This window comes from Vanderwaltozyma polyspora, genomic scaffold, assembly GCF_000150035.1.
Source record: "Vanderwaltozyma polyspora DSM 70294 KpolScaffold2001 genomic scaffold, whole genome shotgun sequence".
Classification (NCBI taxonomy): domain Eukaryota; kingdom Fungi; phylum Ascomycota; class Saccharomycetes; order Saccharomycetales; family Saccharomycetaceae; genus Vanderwaltozyma; species Vanderwaltozyma polyspora.
Genome location: NW_001834684.1, coordinates 19,411 through 43,492, shown reverse-complemented (window position 1 = coordinate 43,492; position 24,082 = coordinate 19,411). Strand labels below are relative to the sequence as shown.

Sequence of the window (24,082 nt, the reverse complement as noted above, 5' to 3'; positions counted from 1 at the left end):
ATCGCATGTAAAATTTATTTACTACTACTGTTTTTGAAAAAATTTGTTACCATATATATAAGATGAGATGAAAAGAGATGAGATGAGATGAGATGAGATGAGGTGAGATGAGATGAAATAATACTTGATTTGTCCACAATAAAAGTATAGTGAAGGGTTAATTGGAGGACACATTTAAAACTCTATCATAAAGTGTCGATAAATTATTTTGTTATTGGTAAATACTTGAAGTTATAAGATGATTCATCCACGAATAGTTCCTTGGAGAAGTAAGGATGAATTAGATATTCTGAAGAAATGGTTTTACTCTAAAGAAGGAACCGAAGATAATAGAAATAGAGCAGTGGAGAAAGTGAGAGCCTATCAAAGCAAAGGTTCTAATTTGTTGCCACATGTAATTGATTCAACTGCTCAAATAACAAGTGCAATTTTACTAGATGAAAGGGAAACTGGTTCGCATAATAATAATGTATCTGTAAGATTGGGATATACTATGACGCTAGTAAGATTTGTCAATGGGTTGTTAGATCCAACCCAGCAATCAATGTATGCCATTCCATTACATACACTGGCTAAAAAAATTGGATTACCTTCGTGGTTTGTTGATTTGAGGCACTGGGGTACACATGAAAGAGAACTACTGAGTCTAGATATGTTACGTTTGGCCTCTAAGGAAGCATTGGGTTGGCTGTGGAACCACTACTGGAATGATGAAGAGTTAGAAGATTCTAGTGAAGGTGAAGAGGAAGAAATTACAGAGAAGGAGACGGGCATAAATTTAGATGATGTTGAATTTATATTAAATGAGTTTCAAAGAATTAAACATATTATTGTAGAGTATAGTTGGATATGGGAATCGGAAAGTTCTAATGTCATCACAAGTTCAAATTTCAATGTTTCCGAAATGAATAAATCTATTAAAAATACAAATAAATCCAAAAATCATTCTGAATTGTCACCACAAGAGATAGTTACGAAATTTTTAAATAAATTGAAAAAAATATGGAGAAATACAGAAAACAAACAAAAATTTGTTGAAACATTCATAGAAAATTGTAACACATTAATGATGAAATTATATTTGTCCAAGTTAAATGGGTTTGACATTGAATTAATGAAGTGGGTTATTGAAGCCAGCAAAGGTGAACGACACGAAACTAATAAGATAATCAAGGGGAAATATTCTAATTGGGAAACCATGGAATTGAAACTTTTGGATAAATCTATCAGACTTTTCAATATTCGATCTATCCTTAATGATTGGGACTCATGGGAAAAGCTCTTGGAAGAGAATCAATCCTATGTAACTTTAGTAGTAAGTCAGAGGCTTTTAAAATCGATACAGAAGTATAACGAAGAGAGTGGCATGAGAAAAAAAAGAAAGCGCAAGAGAAGCGAAAATTTGGAACAAGATATTGAAAATAACTTAGCGTCACAGGTCAAAAATCTAGAACAGTTATACAACAAGAATGACATGAAGTTACTAGATTTGAAATTACAAGAAAAACATGTGGTTCATCAAGTGGAAGAAAATAAAGTTGCGAAGTCTCAGACAAAGGCAGTTGAAAATAACAATTCAATGGCAGATATATTGGGGGATTTAGCAGATTTAAAACAGAGAACGCATAAGATTAATAAACCTGAATTATCAACTGATGAAAAGGATACCGAGGTTGAAGTTCCAATAGTACTTTGGGAACGTTATCCTAACTGGGAACCCAAACCTTTTGGTGTATCTTAGGAGTAGTGCGTAGATAAATTAAGTAAGCAAATAATTATAATAGAACAAGATACAAATAAATGATAAGCAATTACAAAAATATTCGTTTGTGAAAATAACACTCAGACATCCTAGGAAGGTCTCATAAAGAGGCGGTCACCGATTAGTACAAACGATGGGTTCGTAAGCGTACTCCTACCGTGGAAACTGCGAATGTAAGGAACCGATTTTCATCATCGTGAATTTACACAACGAATATTGTTTAAGAAATCATAAACTGATGAACACAGATAGAGAATAGTATTCTCTCCATCCCATAGAAATTTGCAAACAAAAGATCACAAAATTGTAAACGAATAGAAATTAAAAATAATTTAATTAAAAAGGCTCAGATAATTGTTAGTACTCTTGGTACTTGGCAAGAAAAGTTCCATGTAGGTTAAAACCAATTTCAACTATAATCAATAAAGAAAACAGTATAAAACCGGCCAAAACCAAGAACGTGGTAGAACCCCATGTCGTCATGGTCGAATCGGACTGGGAAAGAAGATCACCGTTATCATCAAAGCCAAATTAACATAATTTTGTTAATTTAAAAAAAAAAAATAAAAAGATTATTCGTTTAAATTTTGATCTTGCTCTATCCTAATGATAGAAACACTTGTTGCTCATTTCCCTGGGTACGTTCAACCTTGAACGTAATGTTCACCAGTGTCGATAAACAAACAATCAAACAAGACCACCAAGGCTAGCTGAAAAAGTATTCAAATAGTCTTGGTATCCCATAACTATTGTTCTTGTTAGTTTAGTAGGTTATAATATAGCAAATGAATATAAATTGAATAGGAATGAGATGTAGTATTTAAACATTGATAGTTTTGTGTCGCCCTTTTATACGTTTCGAAATTTCAATTGAAGTTCGAGATGATGAGAAAAGTAAGAGAAAGAAAAACACAAAAACAAAAAAAAAATTCATTAGAGATTAAACTTGTCTTTGTGTACACAAATAAAATTTTCTTTGTTATTTTTTCTTTTTCTTCCTTTGCTCTCTCTCTCTCTCTCTCTCTGTATCTCTGCGTCTCTGGCTCATCTCATTTTTGTGATCGAAAATTAAGTAGGGCATTTTTCAAATTGTATATATTTTCATTGTATCTCTACGGCTCTATTCTCTCCTACTTTTCAAATTGATGTTTTTTACCATTGGTATTCGGTACTCTTCTTTCTTTCTGGATCCGAACAAAACCAAACCAAACCACTTTTGTATTTTTTTTCGAACTTAGTTAGCTTTTTGTGTCTTTCCCGCTACATAATAGCGGAACAACTTCTATAACACAAAAACATATACCCTCTTTTCTTTTTCTTCGCATTTACATGTTTTAGTTGTTAGGGCAAAAAACAAAAAAACAAATAAATTATTAGTTACGTATACTATGATCATGAAAATTTTGAAAAATTTTAGATCATCAATTTTTTCATCATCACCATCACAAGCAAAAGCTCATCGCATTAACTTAATACCATGATAGCATTAACAATAATGATGGAAATGCTAGCATTTGGAATTTTTTGTTCGAATTGGGATGAGATGAGATGAGATGAGATGAGATTGGATTACACAGTTTAGGATCTAATCGCATCCAATGGATTGAGGTGAAATAATAAAGTTTTTTAATAAAGTGAATTAATTATCTGTGTGTTTTTGCTTGTTTATTGTTCAAAGTGTATATATATTAAAACCTTGTGGGAAACAGGTTACAAGAAACTAGATCGTCAACTTGACTAATTATGGCAAAAAGTGATATTTTATCCAAGGAATACGTTTCTGATTCAGAAGTTGAAAGTGATGATGAATTGAATGATCAATTCAGGGTTCCTGATGGTTATAAACAATGCAAACATTTAAAAAAATTCTGTGGTATCAAAGAATCAGACAAACAACAAGTATGGTTGATAAAATTACCAAAGAATGTCGATATTTCTAAGTTAGATACTTTACCATTAGATGAAGGTCTGGTATCGGTTAAGGATGATGAAGGTTCTTCTAGAGTATTGCGAGCCGTCAAAGAATCTACAAAAAATTCAGTGAATAGTTTGAGTTTACTAGTTCCAGGTGGTAAAGATTCAAAAGAATCTCTAACTATTTCAACAAGCAAAAATGGGAAAATGTTAACTTTTGATAGAGTCGTGGCTGTTTCTGAAATGGCCAATATCCCAAAAATAGATATGGAAAAAGTTAAAGTACCTCGTAAGGATATAGTCAAATTGGAAGGTTTACAAATGAGATATTTCCCAACTGGTTACTCTGCAGAAGATTATGACTTGCCTTCTGACACTAAGCCAACAGTCAGAAGTGAAGAGAAATCAAAGGAACATAAATCCGAGAAGAAGAGAAAGCATACAGACTCTGAAGATACACCTTCAAAGAAGAAGAAAAAAGACAAGTCCAAGAAGAAGGATAAGTCCAAAAAATAATAATAAGAGGAATATCAAAATCAAATAACAATTACCAAACATTAGACTAAACAATTAATCAATTCGGTTAAAGCTCGACTTTAACATAGTGTACAATAACTCAACCATCCAGTCATATAATTATTTAGAATGAAATTTATATACATACATATACATATGTATAAGATACGGAACTTTTAAAACCATAGCATATCGAAAACACAATTGATCGATAATTATATTCTCATGTTCTATGTCTATTACTGTTTATGAATATTAACTAAAGGATTATATCTAATTCTAAATGAATTTTAATGCTAATTGGGATTTGATGTCCATCTCTTCCTCTCTAACAAAACTTAATATCTCTTTGAGTTCGGATTTTAAATTTTGAAATTCTGGTTTGTCTTTACAACTACTAAAGATCTCGTGCATCTCTATATCTAGTGCTCTAATAAACCTATATTGATATATTGAAATGTTTGGATCTTTTTTTATATCTAGGTTGTTTGCACTAGGCTTCTCCATCAACAATTTATTATCTACACTAGATTTGACAATTTTAATCAACCACTTAGTAGTCCCAGATTCTATTTTTTCGTTATACTCTGACAGTAACGTTATAATTTTAACGAACAGATCTTGATTATGTGTCAGTAGATTATTCGGCACTTCAAAAACGGCATAATCTAAATAGAGAGCTCTCTTGTAAAGAGATTGATATATCAGTATCACATTACTAGGATCCTGACTGCCAACTTTTTTCAATATATCCCTAATTTCAAAAGTCAAATTTTCATCATTACAACTGAAGGACATGCATCTCCAAAATAATCTTTTAATACTAACATGCAACGTCGGATAGCCCTGTATCCATTTTTCCTTAAATTCTTTTAATAAATGTGGGTTATGACTTCTATAGTATAATAGCAAAGAAATATTCAATTTTTGTTCTTCATTGAACAAAGGGATGACAGATTGAAGTTTTTCAAACTCCTTAAACTCTTTATTCAGTATAATTGATGAAATTTGATTTGAATTTATTAGTTTATTCGTATATTTAAGCATCATCAATTGATCAAATAATTGCAGAGAGGTAGATGGATTTTTATTTTCTGTCTCATATGTGTGAGAAGGATCATTCTTATTGGGGTATTTTGTAATATCATTTACAGAAACAGATTCCTCTACTAATTTCTTTAATTGAGAAAACAATACGTTATAGTGAGCCTCCACTTTCCTCTTCTTAGTCTCTACCTCTGGTAAAGAGGTATTTAACAATTTTAAAATTCTCTCTACATGCTCTTTATCTTGTTGTAATCCTGGATCATTGGAACGGGAAGGACTTGTACTTGTACTTGAGTCTAGTCCCAACAATGAACTCAATCTACCATTGTCCTTACTAGTTAGAAATTTTATAGTTTTTCTTAATTCTTCACTCTCTGATTTGAATAGCTTTGAACCAACAGAAAAGAAGCGTTTCATCGTAACAGAGAGGTTGTAGAATTTCGCAATCAACCCTATCTATAAAGCTAATAGAACTAATTCTCCTTGGTGGTATCTCGAATCTAAACAATGAAAACCTACTTTCCCAGAGCGAATAGGTATCTGTAGACATATATAGAGATATATGCTTATCTTCATTAAACGACAAAGAATCAGAACTACCGTGGGTTATAATTTGTATAGGTGAAATATTCAATTAATACTTCGCTTAATCGCGATCCTTTGTTTAATGTTCTCTCGAAGATATATAGAAATATAAAAGAAGATGAAGTAGAATTGTAATTAAAAAGCAGACATAGCGGAAAGTTCATTGCCAAGAAGAAATACCTTCATAATGCATTAACTGCATACCTTTATTACAATATATTAATCAGATTATTCAAAATATCAGACACACACACTCACTTTACAAATCACGTGCAAAATTCCCATATATATCTTTTCTTAATTCTGCTACCGTCAGGATTCGAACGCGTATGAGATCATTACAAAAAATCAAAATGGTAGGGTAATATGTACATGTGACGTTCACGTGCATCGATTTGTCTTGCCTTTTAATTTTTTCCCGCAGTTCGATCGGTTCCTTTTCAACACAACACGGCTTAAGGGGTCCCAGTTACTTAGAGTGATATCAAAAACGTAAAGAAAGAAAAAAAAAATAATAATCATGATGATACTATTTAGAATTAATAAAGAAGAGATGAGGAGAAATAGAGTTATTCAAAAGTGAATAGATCGATACTTGGGGTGGAAATACTTGATCTGAAGTGTTATTTACTGTGTTGTTAAAACATTATAAACTATTAACTCAATTGATAACAGTATAATTATATTGTGTGGAGGTGCTCTTTTGGAATTGTAATTATAATTATAATATAGTCCATTAAGAAAAAATAAAACTGAATTAAAAGAGTTGGCACCTTAAGGTCAAATTTCTGTTATCTGTAGGGATTAAGCTGTTGCATATCAATTTCGAAATAATTTTTTTTGATAAAGGAATACTGTTAATTTACAATTAGAAGCCATTTTTTTTAATTAATTTTGGTAATATATTTTCAGGTACGCAGTTTTGCAGACAGACACATAAATTCTTTTGATATTCTGGAAAATATATTGAAAATACTGGCGTTTGATTAATAGTACTTCAATTCTCATTCAGTTGCATTAGAGGTTTGGAGCGGCATTTAATCAGATAAATTTGTTTGTAAAGGTTTTTTGGCAATAATATTCACAATGAATACTAACAGTGGTATTCCAAGTCAAGACGATTTTAATAATGATTTGGCAGAATTGGTTAGAAAGTCCTGGTCTGAACCACAGGATACCCCTTCGCAACCACAGGACGTAGGTTCGCCAATTGAAACGATTGAAACTATTGAAGAAGAGAATGAACATGAACAAGTAGTGGCACAGGAGAAATTACCAAAAGAATTGTACACTAAAGAGGAAGAAGAAGTTAAAGCACTACAGGAAAAGACTTTTGTTCCAATTGAAGAAGCAAAGACTGGTGAAATCGAAGAAGGTTATAACTATGCCTTTTTAAATAACGCTAACCAGAAATCTTCAGATTACCAATTGTTTAAACGTCATTATAACCTTACCGATGAATCTTCAAATGCTATTACTGATATTTTAGATGATTTGGATTTGAGTGGATCCCCTGAACCTTCTAGATTGGAGGCTCCATTGAATCCCCCAGTTATATTAGATAATAATTCTCAAATGCCGTTAAGACGGAGTTCCTTACAAGAAGTACAATGGGTAAGGCAATTGTTGAATCCAAGAAGTTCGTTCTCTGGATTCTCGACTAACGAACAAATCCCTGACAATAACTGCGATAAAAGTTGGATTACTATATTGGATAATGACGATCCGGAATCTATCAAGTCAATTGTTGTTCTGCACCAATCGTTAAATCAAGTAGGGACTAAATACGGTTTGTGCGTGCTATATTCTGGAAATATGGACATCTCTTTATTAAAGAATTTGGGAATCAAAACCATCCAAGTCGGCGAATCAGTGATGAAATTCCTGTCTGTTGACGGATATTCAATCAGTTCTAGCTTGTCAAAACTCTTTCTCTTTATGACTTTAATGAATATATATGAATTGGTATGTTACCTATCGCCAACTTGTATGGTTCTAGAAAATATAGATGAATTGTTGTCAAGTTCAGAAGTTTGTAACGAAATTGATAACGAAACGTGTGTACTGCTAACTAATGATGGGAACATTTCAGACGATGAAATTTTAATCATAATAACGAGACCGAATAATGAGGTTGCAATGTGTATCCAAGAGTATTTCACAGTTTATGGGGATAATATTGAGCAACGTAATAAAAAACTAGAAGAGATGAAAGATGTCCAAATTTTAAGGGAATTGTTCGGGGAAACATGGGCGCACTTGTCCTCTGAAGGATATTGCCAAACATTAAAACTGGACAGCACACGTGAAGACGTCAATTGTAAAATAGTCGATTATAAATTATTGAAGCCATGGAATATAGATGTCAATACAAAGATGAACATCCTTCACAACCCATTATATGGAAGTTGGTATCATGCATGGCATAACGCAATAAAGAGATGATGGAACAATAGAATGTTCTTAAACCAGATCAAATGAAATCAATAATTAAAAATGTAAAAATGTAAAAAACATGAAACAAGGTCTACATGTGTGTATTTTCCAGTTTCCCTCATTACTCGCAAGGAATTGGAAATGGACAAATAACAGAAAAAAGTTATTTAAAATATTCTTAATCAATTATGAGTTTGTATTAGGTACAATTTATATTTTATATAAAGATATTCCGTGGAAATTGCACCTTTATCAAGGATGCTATAGTGCTTGGAAACTAATAATGGTGATAATTATTATTTTTTATTATTCCAAGGGAAATACTGATAAAATATTAATATTAATATTAACCATGGAGAACTTGTAGGTATATTCTAGTACCATTGACTGGCATCCATTATTATTTATTATAAGCTACATCATGAAGTTAGAGACCAAATCTGATTGATATCTTATAAAAATCAAGTAAATGTAGGTAACAAATGAAAATGACACATAACAGCACTAACCAATTATATAATCCTAACTAATAAAAATCATCTTTTCTATATTGTCACCCGTATCTAAATTAGTCTAGCCTTGTCGTGCCAGTATTTCAAAATAACGTTGATTGGTGAAGTCAAGTCACGATATTGATTTTAAATACAAGTGAAACAAAAGGCTAATAATATAAAATCAAACCGTCAATCAATAATTAAGAAAGTAGGAACAAGAGTAGTAATTGCCAATGATACAAAATCACAAGGGGTCATTGTTTAAGTTTTCCATTATCTGCGATCACCAATAATCTTACTTAGGTGTCAGCTATTAATTTACCCACGTAATAAAGCAAGAGAGCAATGCGTTTTCCCCCCGTAAGTGAAGTTCAACAATGCTCTAGATATATTTAAAAATAACCTCGATCAAGATAAACAACCATTTCATCAAATTATTACACCATCAATGAACAGTTGTCTATAGTTAAGTCTTTTAGTAATGGTACAGTTTAACGTAACTCATATTTATATATATATATATACATTTTCATCACGTGACTAAAACCATCATCAATTGTATTATAATATCACTCATCACTATTAACGACATATTCAGGCATTTCCAACCGAATTTTGAAAAATTAAAGACAAATCGATGAAGAATTGTCATTTCAATTTATAAAAGGTATTCAATACAAGTTATAATTGTTTAAAAGAACTAGATGTTGGGTATATATATATATCCTTTTAGTCATTATTGGAAACTTTTTGAGGGATACCAGTTAATCAGATAACGTTTTTCTATTTGTAACGCCCATTATGTCAGCAGATCATTCTAGAGATCCATGTCCTATAGTTATTCTTAACGATTTTGGTGGTGCCTTTGCTATGGGTGCTATTGGTGGTTGTGTTTGGCATGGTATTAAAGGTTTTAGAAACTCACCATTAGGTGAACGTGGTACTGGTGCCATTGGCGCCATCAAGGCTCGTGCACCAGTCGTTGGTGGTAATTTTGGTGTTTGGGGTGGTTTATTCTCTACTTTTGACTGTGCTGTTAAGGCTGTTAGAAAAAGAGAAGACCCATGGAATGCTATTATTGCTGGTTTCTTCACTGGTGGTGCTTTAGCTATTAGAGGTGGTTGGAGACATACTAGAAACAGTGCTATTACTTGTGCTTGTTTGTTAGGTGTCATTGAAGGTGTTGGTCTAATGTTTCAAAGATATGCAGCTTGGCAAGCAAAGCCAATGGCACCACCTTTGCCAGAAGGTGCTCAATCTTCTCCACAACCTCTACAGGCTTGAGACAGCGATAGACTTCGAGTATATTGATTATATTTGTTACATTTCATTTTATTGCAACTCACTCACTAGTCCAAACACTTTTTACTCGTTCTCTCACTCTGTCTAATTTGTCAATGGTGTTTCTAAATTGGTTAAAGTTTGGTATTTCATTCATGTATATATTGTAATTAAATATGCATACAGAGGTTAATGTATGTAGCCTAATCATAGAGATGTTTACTCTCTGTAGTTTTGGAAGACAAATTCCCTAATTACAACTACGAAAATAGAAAATTAATTAAATAATGTTGAAATTAAATAGATTATTATGATAATAAAAGTTAGTTATGAATTTATTAATTATCTTTTTCTTGGAGTTGTTGATTTATTGAAGAATTAATTAATATTTATTATTTTTGAAAAATGATGCTAAATGTGTGGAATATATATAGAGATATTACCCTAATCTTTTTGTTGGCGACATATCTTGTAATGTATTCGATCTATGAAAATGAGAATCGTTATTATTCATAATGGTATCATTAAAATCTTGGTTTGAAGGTGACGTTCCTACATGTGGAATGAATCCAGGTGGATACCAATCACCTGAAAAATGCTGCTGAGTAATAAATGGATGCATAAGTGCTTGTTGTGGAGTCCATCTCTCTAATGGATTTAAACTCAATATACCTGACAAAAAATGCTCTAAAGCCCTTCGATCCTTCTTTTCTTGTTCGAATGCGACAGGGCTTTTTTGAAGTTCTTTGGAGAATCTGTAATTTTCAATGATGTCAGACAGATTGTCCCATTTGAAATATAACTTACTTTTTATTTCCTTTTTCTGAAATTCAGTGTTATATTCTTCTATTGTTTTCAATCTGTATTTGTTACATTCTGTTTCTTCATCAGATTCAATTTTGATAAAATATTTGTCTGAACTTTTACCCATATCTATCATCCAGGCCGGGGGATTTCCTATGCAAGAAATTATTCTTGTTAATTGATTAAATTCTGAAGAACCTGGAAAAATAGGAATACCTAAAAATAGTTCTGCTATGATACAACCTAATGACCACATATCGATACTTGTAGAATATGGAATCCCCATTATTACTTCTGGTGAACGATAAAATCTGGATTGTATGTAACTGAACAAAGTTCTAGATTCTTGGCATGAAGAGCCGAAATCAATTACCTTAATCTCGGATTTGCCAGAGCCTGTTAATAGAATATTTTCTGGTTTCAAATCGCAGTGGACTATTTTATTATCTTTCAACATACATAAACAATCTAACAATTGTGACGATATTTTTCTTATTAATGAGATCGTTAGGCCATGAAACCTATTTTGTTTTAACACCTCATATAAATTTTTTCCTAGAACTTCGAACACCAGACATAAATGGTTTCTATGCAAAAATGAATCAAATAATCTTAGAAAATGATGTTTATCGTATGGATCGAGTTCTTGGTTCAAAAATTTTAGTATTTTAACTTCTGTGATGCTTTGATTTATATATTCAGCTCTTGATTTAATTACTTTTATTGCGACAATTTCACTCGTTAAAATATTCTGACATTTAACTACTTGACCAAAAGTACCCTGACCTAATATATCTAAAACAAGATACTTTCGATTCTGTTCTGTTCCTAATACGTCATTCACGCAAAGAATGTAATCGCTATTAATATTATCATAACCATTGTTGAATTTTCCATCTGATGGCTTTGTTAATACCCTTTTGGGGTTCTTACATGTCTTGTAGGAAAAAGATGGACTGCAAAGAGAATATGTTGTTATCAGTCCCTTTGTCAATGCAATTAATGGTGAAATAGTTTTAGAGTTCAAAGATGCACGTCTAAATTTTGGTGTCTGGTTCATTACTGGCTCCAAATCAGCTTTAGAATGACATTGCTTCAGGTGTGATATCATTAACGGTTTTGGTGAAACAGACATTGAGGATTTCCTATATTCACTACTTATGTACATTGGTGGTTGTAATGTGTGGAAGCCATTAGTTTGAGGGAAGGCACTCAATCTCCGATATGAAATCAATTGTTGTGTGCTTTTTCCATTTTTTGAATATTGATTGGAATTTGTATGATCAGATATAAAATGTTCTGGACCAACAGATTGTCTCATAGTTAAATCTTGGTTTGAAAATGACATAGTTGGATCTGCAATAGAAAAAGTTGAATCTCCACTTTGTTGATACAATGGTTGATTACAAATAAAATAATTTGGATTATATTGTTGTTGTTGATTCATCATTTCATTGGTTTCAAGTTGAAAAACTGGTGCTGGATAACCATTATAATATTCTTGCAAATAAGGATTTGGAGCAGGTTCTCTTGTTGGTGGTATAATTATGCTTGACTTCCTTCTTTGATCATAGTTATAGTTATCAAAACATGGTATTTTTTGAGGATGTTCATCCGATTCTTGTAATACAGAAAGGGTAGATGGAGGAGCAGTTGAATAGAGTGGTGAATAATTGATTGAATCATCAGTGGCAGCCATCCATGGATTTACAAATGCCATTTGTTGTGAATTGGAGTATTCCTGAGTCAATTGCTGTTGTTGTTGATGTTGTAAGTTCTGAGGCAGGTGCTGGTACTGGTGCTGTTGTTGTTGTTGTGACATATACCTTACTGGATTTTGATTTATAAATATGGGGTTCCACATATTCTGTTTATCATTTTCATTATCACTATTGGGATCATTTGTATTTGAGGATGAATCAGCTTTCATGCTAATAATGTGCAAGAAATGCAAAGATTAACAAACGTTATCTTTAATTAAATTAATTCCACCTTCACGTAATGGTGAGTGCTTATCAATGTTTCGTAAACGAAACAGGAAACAAAAATGAAAATCCACTACCGATAAAGATATATATCTGAATATATCTTATCGATCCCAATCAGAATTATCACAATGTTAAAATGAATGTTATTCTGTGTTACCAATTCCTTTGATCCTAAAAGATAATTCTCAACACAGTTATCTTATGTGTATATCTGAATTAACTTAGGGGGATCTGTATTTTGAATAGAATCAAATAAATAGAAACAATTTGGCGAAATACAACACTACTGGATATGAATACCTTAACTTACAGTCTGTGAGACTATCAGATTAACCAATTTAATTGTTTTCTTCTAATATTTAAAGCTAATTCAACAGTTTTATAATATTAATCACCATAGTCAATAATTATTTATATGTCGAATACCGCAGCGGATATAAATAAATAATTGATGAATGTTTCACATTTTGATATCATCGATGTAGGAGAAGATGAACAAGAAAGGCAAAGCAATAAAAGTTGAAGGATTGATTTGGGTTTGAATTTGATGTCAGATCTTTATTGTGCTTGTTGTGTTTGGTAGTTAAATTTTGGGATATTGAAAGATACCGATTTGTTGAAGAAACAATTATGACATTAATTCATTAGATAAAATGTATAAAAATTGTAAATAATGTTATGTTAGCTAAGATAAAAAAACCTAAAATGCAAATGCAAATGCAAAGTATGGTGGTTAAGGGATGATATATTATGGAATTTATTATAGTTCTTTGACAAATTTCTTCCCACTACCATTTTTCCACCATCGTGAAAGGCAACTATTGAATTCGATATCCACGTTATTTTCACCAGAATAGTCACATTGACAACGTTGACTCAATCTCATAAAATAAGATCTGGGACATGTTCGAAAAGGTGCGTGTTCGTAGCCAATCTCATCGAAATGAATAATTTCATCTCTATGAAGAAGGATTGAAGCAGCCAGTGTATGAATAGGTGCATCCCCCCATCTTTCATAATAGAATCCACCCTTTTCATTTAAAAATTCAAAAAATTCGATGTATCGATTACTTCTATAAAAATTTAAATCGCCAACCTCAAAGTTGGACCAAAAATGACATAGATTGTAATTAGTGTTGGAATCTATTAGAAATTTATTACTTCCATAAATCTCAAAATCTGTGATAAAATCATACGCGGAATTATCAAGGTCTAGGCCAAGTTCATCTCCTTTAATATCGATGAATTCCTCTACGCTTTCCCATAAAGTAGGAATAGTGTCTTCATATTCATAAATAGCTATCACAAAGCCATATTTTTTATTCTTCTCTTTCATAATCTTAAATGGATCATATGGGAAATCGCAGAAATACTCGACATTTGGCTCAACTCTAAAATAATAATCATAGTTATCTAACACTTTTTGCCTGAAAAAGTATCCTGAGTTAAACTTGCACATATTACGGTAAGATCTAGAGTTACCATAGACTATATTTTCCTCTTGCATTAATTGCAAGCTTTGATTAAACCTTTTCTGATCTATCCACTCTGGACAGTCCCAGTCTTCTTTAGGTATGACAGCATAATTCGTCTTACCGCTCGCCATTGCAGTAGTAGCCTCGATGAACACCTTATCAAAAGGTACATCATTTAAGAAGGTCCAATCATAATTATACTCTTTATTAAACCTATCTTCCAACGATCTCATTGATTGCAATGCACCTTGGACTTCCCAATTACGTACAAGCATAAGTAGAGTGGCATTTTGTTTGACTGGTGTCGTTGGATCGTTCCTAAAATTTTTGGCATCTTCTAGAGCACCGTCATCATAAGTATTTGTAGATAACTTTAACTTTTGGGTAACTGATCTTCTTCTTATGCTGTCATAGCTTGAGACTACATTTCTTGATTTTTCACTCAGCATCAGATCAAAGTCCTTCCTCATTGTAATCCATTTATAACTTAATGACGCACATATTAGTAGGAGGTGGAAAAAATACGATTTCATAATTTTATAACCTCGATGACTATTTGAACTTGCTACCTCATCGATGATATCACTCCCTCGATTGATGACGATTTAAGCCCAATTTAACGATATATAACTTCAGAGATGACTTTATATGTATATATATATGTAAATAAGAGGGAAATATATCGTAACGATAGGCCCTGTAAGGCTAGTTGGAATAACTATTTTAATTACCTTAAATGATATCACAAGTCAATCGAATAAACATTGTTCTCTTTCATATCTTTAATTTCAGGATTGTTATATATGTGTTAGATCAATGATCTTTCTCATGCAAACCTCATCAAAAAATCTTTGGGAAGCCAAGAATCCAAACCTATTATTGGGATCGGAGGAATGTGGAGATACAGAGATAATATTGCATATATATTGAATACTATATTCCCTCTAACCTGATCCAATTGTAAAGCAGAATCTACAATTGTTTGAAAAAAAAATTTTTAATAACAACTAAGAGTATATCAATCCGTAAATGTAGCCCAAAAATAGACTACCTGATAATATTATTAATTAACGCAGAGAGCAGTGTGAAAACTTAAATTCTATCATTATCACATCTCCTATTGCCTATTTCCCTATTTAAACTTATCCATCCCTCTACAAATCCAGAAGAGTGCCGGTATAATATACACACTACCAGAACATGTTTCTATATTTTGATGTAAAACCTTCGAAATCTCTATTGAAGAAATTTTTGAAGTGGATTTTACTACTGAACAAAAGTCGTTGGTGTACGATTTCTGCTACAACTCCCTATCATACAACAATTACAACAGCTTTGAGGACAGCCATGAGTAAGTGTTCAATTGCAATGATACCAAAACAGGGGTAATTGGTAATTGCTTTATGGCTTATAAAACCAGTAACTAACTACCATTTCAAGATCAAAGGAAGAAACGTAAGCAGGGAGGGCAAGAAAAAATTAATTATTTTTATATATACACACAATACAGCATATATGCGATCTAAGAAACTTCCAGATAAACGATACAAAACACCTAATACCTGTCTCTTATAGTACTACATCATATTCAAGCAATGAGTGATACACTTTTTTTTGAATGCCAATGTATCACTGCTATTGTTCAAATTAGGTTTCGACTTATACTTCGAACTATTCTTACTAAGAGATGAAGGCTAACAAATAAAGAAAACTTCTGTCAACTCCTCTAACTGCAAAGCCATAAAAGGAATGGGATTGAAAAACTTATAGGAATAAATTTGTTTTCTGTTTGACCTTGGTTCAATATAAGTAATTGTATGCTGACTGTTATGTTTCATTATCGGCGTGGACATATATCAATATATATATCTATATATGAATACATATCAAAAGACTTATAAATATAATGGTAGGAACCTGAAGTTATGATCCAGAAACGGTGAGCGTTTTCAAATCTGTTTCGAGCATTGACAATAAGAACCGGAAGTTGCAGATTGAGCTATGATGACGTAATTGGAATGGATTCGAATCAAAAAAAACTGTTTTTTTTCTTGTTTCTTTTAATAGCAGTAATAGTAGAGAGTGTAAAAACCGTAATTAATCAGACGAGACATGCATTTCGATATTTCGAGACATGGGGACACTGTATTGTAGACAAATATTCATGAAGTGTTGTTTTGGTTCAACATCGATTTGAATATGGTATCTTATTAGTTTTGGTATCACAGATGCTAGAAGTTCAGATACTGCTTTATGAATATCTTTCTCAACTAGAAACCCAGGAAATATCATGATTTACGTTTCGTTTCTGAATGTCAACGACACGTTCAACTTGTTTTACCATGTCTCTTTTCTTTTTTCATTGTGCTGTTGTTGTTTTTTTGTGGTTAACTGTTAGCATATGTGTAAGGACATGTCGTAGGAGATAAGAATGCTGGTATCTCGCAGTTTTGCATTTCCCGATATGGTAATCCAGCAACAGATTGTGGTTATTTATCTGATATACCCTTTTGGGATGGCTGTATATCCAACTGTTGTTATCTTCTCTGTAAATTTGTCTGTATCGCAGCTCACTGGTTCAATCTCTGGTAGTCAGATCTTGAGAATTGTTACAGGTATCACCATTGGATTTGGTCACCCTCACAGTATAGATTTGTGAATGTCCTACATTGTTCGGTTGGTTAATTGGTGAACGATTCCAGTCCACGTCAGAGAATGCAATACTTATTATGTATATGCCATTATATTCGTTACACTCATATAAAATTTCGTTACATAAGGAGAGTACAGAGATTTCAAAACTAAATTAAAAATAAAAAAGCTTTAAACATAATTTACAATTAGGGTTATGCAGCCTAGCTGCATCTAATTGTATGTATTTTATTCTATTGTATTGTATTGTATTATATTATATCGCATTGGGGTTGATGGGGGGAGGGTGTTCTCAAAATGCATCTCGTTTCGATATGTTGAACTTAACTTTTCAGTGATATATCCAGGATAGTTGCAAAAAAAAAATAACAAATTCAAAGATAAGGTATTGTCACATTTATTGAATTTATTTTGAGTTCGAAGCATTTTATGATAAATGGAAAATCGTGGCGATGGGTCATGGTGGGTATTGAATAAGTTGAGCATAAGGTATGTCTATTACTTCATGAAACATAGTGTAATATTATTATTACTGTTAATTTAATTAAAAATCAAACACACGTTCAACCCTAGAAAGATAATCGGTTCTTTCCCATTCGAAAATAGGGCTGATTTTCTGTTGTGGTTGTTGAGGAATATTATCATCTTTATTCTGGGCCTCACAACCGTTTTCGTCGCAATCGTCTTCCAGAGACGACTCGTTATTTATTTCTTCATTTTCCCCTTCTAGCTCTTCTTCTTCGTCATCTACTGGCTCAGGGAAAGATCTCTCGACGTTCTTGATATAGTCAGTAGATTCCCAGTCAAATAATTTATGTGTCTTACTTTGTTTGATCAATTTTTCGTATGATAATGTACTAGATAATTTAGAACTTGGTAATAATCTTCCATAAATAATTTTGTCACTAGATTGTGAAAGAGGGTACACTGAGACTTTTTGATCGTCATTGATAACAATTAAATCGTCACCATGAGGGATAACAGTATGTTGGCGTTGCTCTTCCTCCTTTTCATGTGGGTTTTCGATAGGCATTTCCTGATTTCCCTCATTTTGACACTCCTCAATGTACCCTTGAGTGAACTGCTCTGGAACTGGCGCAGATGGTTCGGGTTGATACTGAAATTGGGAGACAAAGCTTGAATTGATTCTTGATTCCTGAATGGTTTTCAAAGTATCATTGTCATAATTACCAACTGGACCATAATCAATTCCATTACATTCAACTTTCGAATAGTCGACTTCATGTTGTATCTCTTGCTCTATACCAATTTCTTCTCCAACCCAATTTTGTTGTTCTCTGTGACATTCCTCTGAAATTTCAACAGTTTCCGCGAAAGTTGCTGATAACATATACTCAACACCAAATTGTGTGAAGATATCATTCCAAATAGAGAAATATTTATTGTCGGTATTTGTATCTCTTCCTTGTTTCCATGGTTTTCCTGCACCAATAAAATGAACAATATTAATTTTGTCAGCAAAATTTTTAACCGCTGGAGAATACTGGTAACCAGAATTAGGTATTGTCATATTGTACAAAAATGGTAACCTAATCCAATTACGAGCTGAGGTATTTTCATTTTCCAAACATATAGGATTAAAAAATTGATTTAATATACCTTGGTCAGCACCATCAATGGAACAGTTTTCCACCGTAAAAGCTTTCAAATCCTGATAAATTTGTAAATCTGGTATTAGTGATAGTACACCACTATTGAACATATCTGGCCAACCGATATCAGGAGCACCGGCAATCTCATGCTTATTCTGTTCTGATGTTAAATCTAGAATATCCAAGAAAGTCGATTTCAAAGGTAAAGTATCTGCGTCAAGATAGATAATTTTAGCATACTTAATTTGTTGCCATAAATTTAATTTGAAAAAGGTAAAGGATAATTCAGGTCTTTGTAAAAGTTTCAAATTTTCAGAATTAATCTCATCATAATGGGATTGGTCTAGATCGTCTTCAAATTGCACAATGTCTTGATATAACTTTGACAAGACATCTCTGTTATATTCGTCAATACTGTGTTCCCAGAGATTTTTAGAAACTAATAAACCCAAAGTAATTGAGCCAACTCTATTCGACTGTTCCAAAAGCTTCTTGACTTGGTAACCAAGCGTATACACACCAGGCAAATAATCCAAAGAATAAAGTAAAGTGAAAATACCAACTTTCTCTTGTGACATAAGGGGCTTAATTTATGCTTGAACTGGTTCTTTTGCTTTTTGATAAATAGTAACGTCACAAATAATTAAAAAGAAGTCACAAATTAAAGCAAATACTATAACCACAACCAATACCACCAATATCGAAACGCTGAACCACTCTCTATTGTCCTATATTACTTGAAATAAGAACTATTTATAACTTTTAATACCATCTTTTTATATATATTATACTTATATTCTTCAGAAATTGTTTTTATTTATGTTCTGTCCATTTACGGAAATAGTCCTTTATCTCTGCGATATAACTTAAAATAATACGATGAGATAATGTTACAGTACTGAAACTGGAAGGATTGAACAGAACGGTGACTTGACAAGAAATTTTGGGGGGTTTTGGAATGGAAGATCTGACAGAGGTGAGATTTGGTTGCCTAATATTGTAGTCAAAACCTTCCAACAACGATTACCTTGAGATTTGAGTCCAAGAAGGGCTAGGGACCATTTCAGTTTTGGGTTAAAGTGAACGTCAAGATTAGTAGGAAAAACGTTTCTTTTAGTGAGTATTCGAATATCATAACTCTCTTGTTTCAATTGTGGTATTGGGCAGTTGCTGTTGTTTAATGCTTGGTTGATGCTTGGTAAATGCTTGGTTGATGATATTATCGGTCGTTGTTGTAGTCGTCATTGTCGTTCTTATTGTTCTACCTAAATTTTTAGTACGTAATTGTGTAATATGGATGGAGATGGGTACGAGATATAATGAGTTAGAACTTTTTGATTATTATAAATTAAAATAAAGTAGTAAATATATATGAAGTTTTATTCAATTATATAAAAGTGAACCACTGTATTTTGTTTTAACGGGAGTAAGACCAGACGTTCTTCATCAAACCGTCGTTTTGAGCCAAACGGTTCAAAGCATCATCAGCTTCACCTCTAGCTCTGACATCACCGGACAAAGCGTAAGTGATGTATTCACCTGGGATAGCTCTACCTTCTTCATCAACCTTGGCGATGTTGATTTGGACAGAAGCGTGGTCCTTAGACTTGATGATGGTGTTAGTGGCAGAACACTTTCTTGGAACGTAAAGTTCGACCTAAAGATAATAATTAATTAAATAATAACGTTAGTAACAAAATCTTTCAATTGTATTAAAAATTAAACTTAAAAGTTATTTTCATTTCCCTCATTTCAATTGAGCCATTGATTGAGAGGAAATAAGAGAGAATATGCGATACCTGGGGCGACCTGTTCAGCTCAATTCATTTCAATTCAATTCATTTCAATAATTTATTTCAATAATTCAATAGTGTAATACAATTATATAATTCATATATTCTCTGGCGGACGAGGAAGATGGGGGCAATTAACTAGTGTATATCTCTATTATTTGACACAAATATTTAGTATTCTAGTTCATCCATGTATCTTTTTCTATTCTGCGCACATAAATATGTATGTTCATTAGGACTCAAACAAAACAAAAACACTAAACTTTTCATTATATCTCTAGATTTGTTCAAGAGACTAAATCCTGACCAAATTCAAATTTTCCAATATGTATCCATTTCTCTTACATAGTATCGTATCGTATCGTATCGTATTCATCCTCTCATCTGAATCTATCTTCCCAGGTATTTTTTTCACATAAACTATCTCAAATACTGATTATTCCACACATACTAATTGACCTCTATCGTTTTCCATTTTGGCTTAACTCTCTGGTCTATCTATGCTAGCAATAATGAAAAATATAAGAAATCTACAAGTAAAGTTTATATATAGTAATACACACACAAGATCAAAATTTCAATATTTTTTTATTTTCTTCAAGTTCAGTTTTACTACTATCATCAAGAATACTCTATAATTCAGACACCTACATGCATACAGACGAGTGTTAACTGTCTACAATTCAAACTGTATAGTATAAATTGAAATGATAAGTACCAACCATTAACAATATCAATAATCAATAATCAATAATCACTATTATTGAATGATATTGAATGAACAAAAATTGATTATGGATAGATTAAAGTCAAGTTCAGCTAAGAAAGTAAAGTAACTAACGATATTAACAAGATAATGCTATGGAGAGATGTAGTAGAATATCCGAAAAGGGAAATCCATTGAAATTTTTTTTTTGCAGTTCGAACTCACAACAAAAAAAATAAATTTCAAAAATTTTTGGTGAAAAAAAAAAAGTTGCTGGTGTTAATTTTTCATGCGCATTTTTGTGCGTCGCTTTTACCTTGATGAATTAAATTCCTTGTTTTGACTTTGTTCTGTTCGTACAGTTGTTTTACAGTGGTTATGTTTGACGTTGTATTGTACATATGTGGGAATTTGTGAAACTTTGTAGAAGTGAGGAATAATTTAAGTAGACTTCCCTCACCCCGAATAGGAACTTGTTTGTGTACGGGTGTTAATTTTAAGTGATTAGGTGTATGGATGTATAGTCACTTGAAATTTGTCACTGCTTCATCAAATCTTTTCACTGTTTGTACAAAATGGTAGACAGTTGAAATATGCATGACACTGTCACCATTCCTTGACAAATTTATAAATCTGTGTCTATCGATTGAGATTAAATGGGTTTATAAATAGGATATAAATACAAATGAGTATAGGCAATTACTGCATTACAAATAAATAATAAATTAGAGTGAACTTGCAGTATATACATGACTGCGTATACGTGTGTGTATGCCTGTAATTTTATTTTTATTTTATTTTATTTTTATATTTTTTAATTTGTTCACTATGCTAATTGAGATCTCTTAGATTTGGATAATAGGGCATACTAATCTAAATGTAATTCAAGGTTTAAAAAATAATCATATTCTTGATAGTACACATACACTTTCTACGTGATGGGTTTGTGGGAAGAAATCAAAACCTCTCAAACTTTCGATTTTATAATGAGATCCATTTTCTGTATTTTTTAAGAAAAACTCAACGTCTCTTGCTTGTGAATGCACATTACAGGAAATGTAAACTATCTTGGCTGGGAAATATGAGGATAATTGTGTCAAAAATAATTCATCACAACCTTTTCTTGGAGGATCTAAAATTACACTGGTTCTATCCTTTGGAACATCTATAGATTCAAATAATTTTTCAGCTTTACCGACAATAAATCTACAATTGTCAATACCATTGTTCTTAGCATTCTTTTCTGCGAATGAAACACTATCAGCAGAAATTTCAACACCAATAACTTTATCGACACCTTTTGAAGAACAAATACTGAATAAACCTGAACCACAGTAACAGTCAACTAGGTAACGTGGTAAAGTGTCACTATTTGGTAATTGTAAATTATCACGAACATATTTGGTAACTGCTGGTAATATTGAATTATTATTTTGGAAAAATTCACCAGCACTGAATTCAAAGGTATACCCATCTACGTATTCCTTAACAATTTGTCTCGTATTGGTTACACAAGTCTTTGCTAGTTTTTTATCATGTTCTTTGTCCTCAACTTCAACATAGGAAATTTTATCCTCCTTGTCGATATCGGTAGAACCTTCATCTAACTGTTCGTAAACTGGCTTTTCTGTATCTAAAATGGTAGTATTTTCTCTCAATAATATGGTTGCACCTTTCTTATATTTAGTGAATTCTTTATCAAATCTCTTTCTCTCGTTGCACATACCTTCATTAATTATAGAGGTTCCGATGACACATTCTTCAATATCTAGAATGGAACCGCTTCCACCTTCGGCAAGTGTTTGACTTCTCCATTTTGGTCTACCTTTTTGACCAAAACCTAGAGGTGGTTTTTCTTCTAATTGTTTTACTTTTCTTGGGACATCAAAATGTGGAGTTAGCTTTGTTCTGTAACCAAGTTTCAATGGGGAACCGATTGTCTCGCCAACGGTTGGGATTAAATTTTCAGCTAATAATTTTGGAGCAAAAAATTTGTATGCATTAATAACTGTATTCTTTTTTAGATTCAATTGTTGTTCATAAGTTAAAAATTGGAATTGACAACCTGAACATTTACCAAAATACTTACAAGAGATCAAACTATCATCCCGCATTGAAGATCCCTTGACAACTTTCAATAAATCACTTTCTACATAATGTGGATGAGTCTTGAATACTTTAATATCTACAATATCACCAGGTAAACCGAAAGGTACAGTAACAATTTGAAATTTTTCTGATTCTACAGGATTTTTGATAAGGGCCAAACCATCACCATTGGCGCCAATTTTTAAAACTTCAACGTTTTGTACTTCACGATGATATTTATTTGAAATAGAATTTTCATCCTTTGTGAAATCATTTAAAATAGATGAGATATCATTTTGTATATCACCACGATTTAGTTTTTTTTCATTTAATAATTCATCAATCTCGAATTGTAAAACACCTAAAGGTGATGTTGAATCAACTTTCTTGGCTTTATATTTTTTCAATTTTGGTTTTTTCGATTTTATACTATTTTGAGAATTCGAATTAATTGCCCTTTTGTTAACGATGTTGACTGAATCATTTGGTATTAGTGGTTCAGACATTTTGAAGATTTTTGTAGAATTATATAATCTTGGTAATGATCTTGAAGAAAGTCTATGGAGTAAATGTAAATTTATCATCTACTTTAATCAATAGCTGCTGAATACTAATCATCAATTGAGTAAATTATGATATCATCAGTATCTTAGAGATGTTTTATATTTATTTTCAATGTTGAAGTTCTATTCTCTACATATTAAGTGAAGCTCATCGATTCGATTCGATTCGACTAGATAGCGATTCGAAAACAAATTTTCAATAAAGAAGAAACAAGTAAAAAGAAGAAAGTATCTAGCACGTGATTAAACGTAGAACATGATATTAAAAAATCAAGAACAAGGCTAAAATAAGAAGATGGAAACTAAAAGTGTCTGTCGCGTCAAAAAAGATTACGAAAATAAAGAACAATAAGATTGTGTCAGTT

General features: G+C 32.1%; 10 protein-coding genes across 10 annotated transcripts; 4 read left to right on the top strand and 6 right to left on the bottom strand.

The window, feature by feature from the left end:
* Window positions 1-238: 238 nt before the first annotated feature.
* On the top strand, window positions 239-1,741 carry LAS1 (rRNA-processing protein LAS1; the record flags this gene model as incomplete). The annotated part of the gene is made up of 1 exon (XM_001646322.1): window positions 239-1,741. The coding sequence occupies one exon, from the start codon at window positions 239-241 to the stop codon at window positions 1,739-1,741; it is 1,503 nt and encodes a 500-aa protein (XP_001646372.1).
* A 1,764-nt stretch (window positions 1,742-3,505) lies between these two features.
* On the top strand, window positions 3,506-4,192 carry RPA34 (DNA-directed RNA polymerase I subunit RPA34; the record flags this gene model as incomplete). Its single annotated transcript, XM_001646321.1, has 1 exon — window positions 3,506-4,192. One exon carries the CDS (start codon window positions 3,506-3,508, stop codon window positions 4,190-4,192), a length of 687 nt encoding a protein of 228 aa, XP_001646371.1.
* Window positions 4,193-4,471: 279 nt separating this feature from the next.
* SMT1 (Smt1p) lies at window positions 4,472-5,656 on the bottom strand (the record flags this gene model as incomplete). Its single annotated transcript, XM_001646320.1, has 1 exon — window positions 4,472-5,656. The coding sequence occupies one exon, from the start codon at window positions 5,654-5,656 to the stop codon at window positions 4,472-4,474; it is 1,185 nt and encodes a 394-aa protein (XP_001646370.1).
* A 1,254-nt stretch (window positions 5,657-6,910) lies between these two features.
* IDS2 (Ids2p) lies at window positions 6,911-8,269 on the top strand (the record flags this gene model as incomplete). Its single annotated transcript, XM_001646319.1, has 1 exon — window positions 6,911-8,269. One exon carries the CDS (start codon window positions 6,911-6,913, stop codon window positions 8,267-8,269), a length of 1,359 nt encoding a protein of 452 aa, XP_001646369.1.
* A 1,286-nt stretch (window positions 8,270-9,555) lies between these two features.
* Window positions 9,556-10,038, top strand: TIM17 (protein transporter TIM17; the record flags this gene model as incomplete). Its single annotated transcript, XM_001646318.1, has 1 exon — window positions 9,556-10,038. One exon carries the CDS (start codon window positions 9,556-9,558, stop codon window positions 10,036-10,038), a length of 483 nt encoding a protein of 160 aa, XP_001646368.1.
* Window positions 10,039-10,474: 436 nt separating this feature from the next.
* Kpol_2001p10 (uncharacterized protein) lies at window positions 10,475-12,769 on the bottom strand (the record flags this gene model as incomplete). Its single annotated transcript, XM_001646317.1, has 1 exon — window positions 10,475-12,769. One exon carries the CDS (start codon window positions 12,767-12,769, stop codon window positions 10,475-10,477), a length of 2,295 nt encoding a protein of 764 aa, XP_001646367.1.
* An 818-nt stretch (window positions 12,770-13,587) lies between these two features.
* Window positions 13,588-14,835, bottom strand: Kpol_2001p9 (glycosyltransferase family 15 protein; the record flags this gene model as incomplete). The annotated part of the gene is made up of 1 exon (XM_001646316.1): window positions 13,588-14,835. One exon carries the CDS (start codon window positions 14,833-14,835, stop codon window positions 13,588-13,590), a length of 1,248 nt encoding a protein of 415 aa, XP_001646366.1.
* Window positions 14,836-17,498: 2,663 nt separating this feature from the next.
* On the bottom strand, window positions 17,499-19,145 carry Kpol_2001p8 (glycosyltransferase family 8 protein; the record flags this gene model as incomplete). Its single annotated transcript, XM_001646315.1, has 1 exon — window positions 17,499-19,145. One exon carries the CDS (start codon window positions 19,143-19,145, stop codon window positions 17,499-17,501), a length of 1,647 nt encoding a protein of 548 aa, XP_001646365.1.
* An 839-nt stretch (window positions 19,146-19,984) lies between these two features.
* Window positions 19,985-20,224, bottom strand: Kpol_2001p7 (40S ribosomal protein eS21; the record flags this gene model as incomplete). The annotated part of the gene is made up of 1 exon (XM_001646314.1): window positions 19,985-20,224. A coding segment is annotated over one exon (240 nt), but the record flags the coding sequence as incomplete, so codon positions are not given.
* Window positions 20,225-21,968: 1,744 nt separating this feature from the next.
* Window positions 21,969-23,738, bottom strand: TRM2 (tRNA (uracil(54)-C(5))-methyltransferase; the record flags this gene model as incomplete). The annotated part of the gene is made up of 1 exon (XM_001646313.1): window positions 21,969-23,738. The coding sequence occupies one exon, from the start codon at window positions 23,736-23,738 to the stop codon at window positions 21,969-21,971; it is 1,770 nt and encodes a 589-aa protein (XP_001646363.1).
* Window positions 23,739-24,082: the final 344 nt, after the last annotated feature.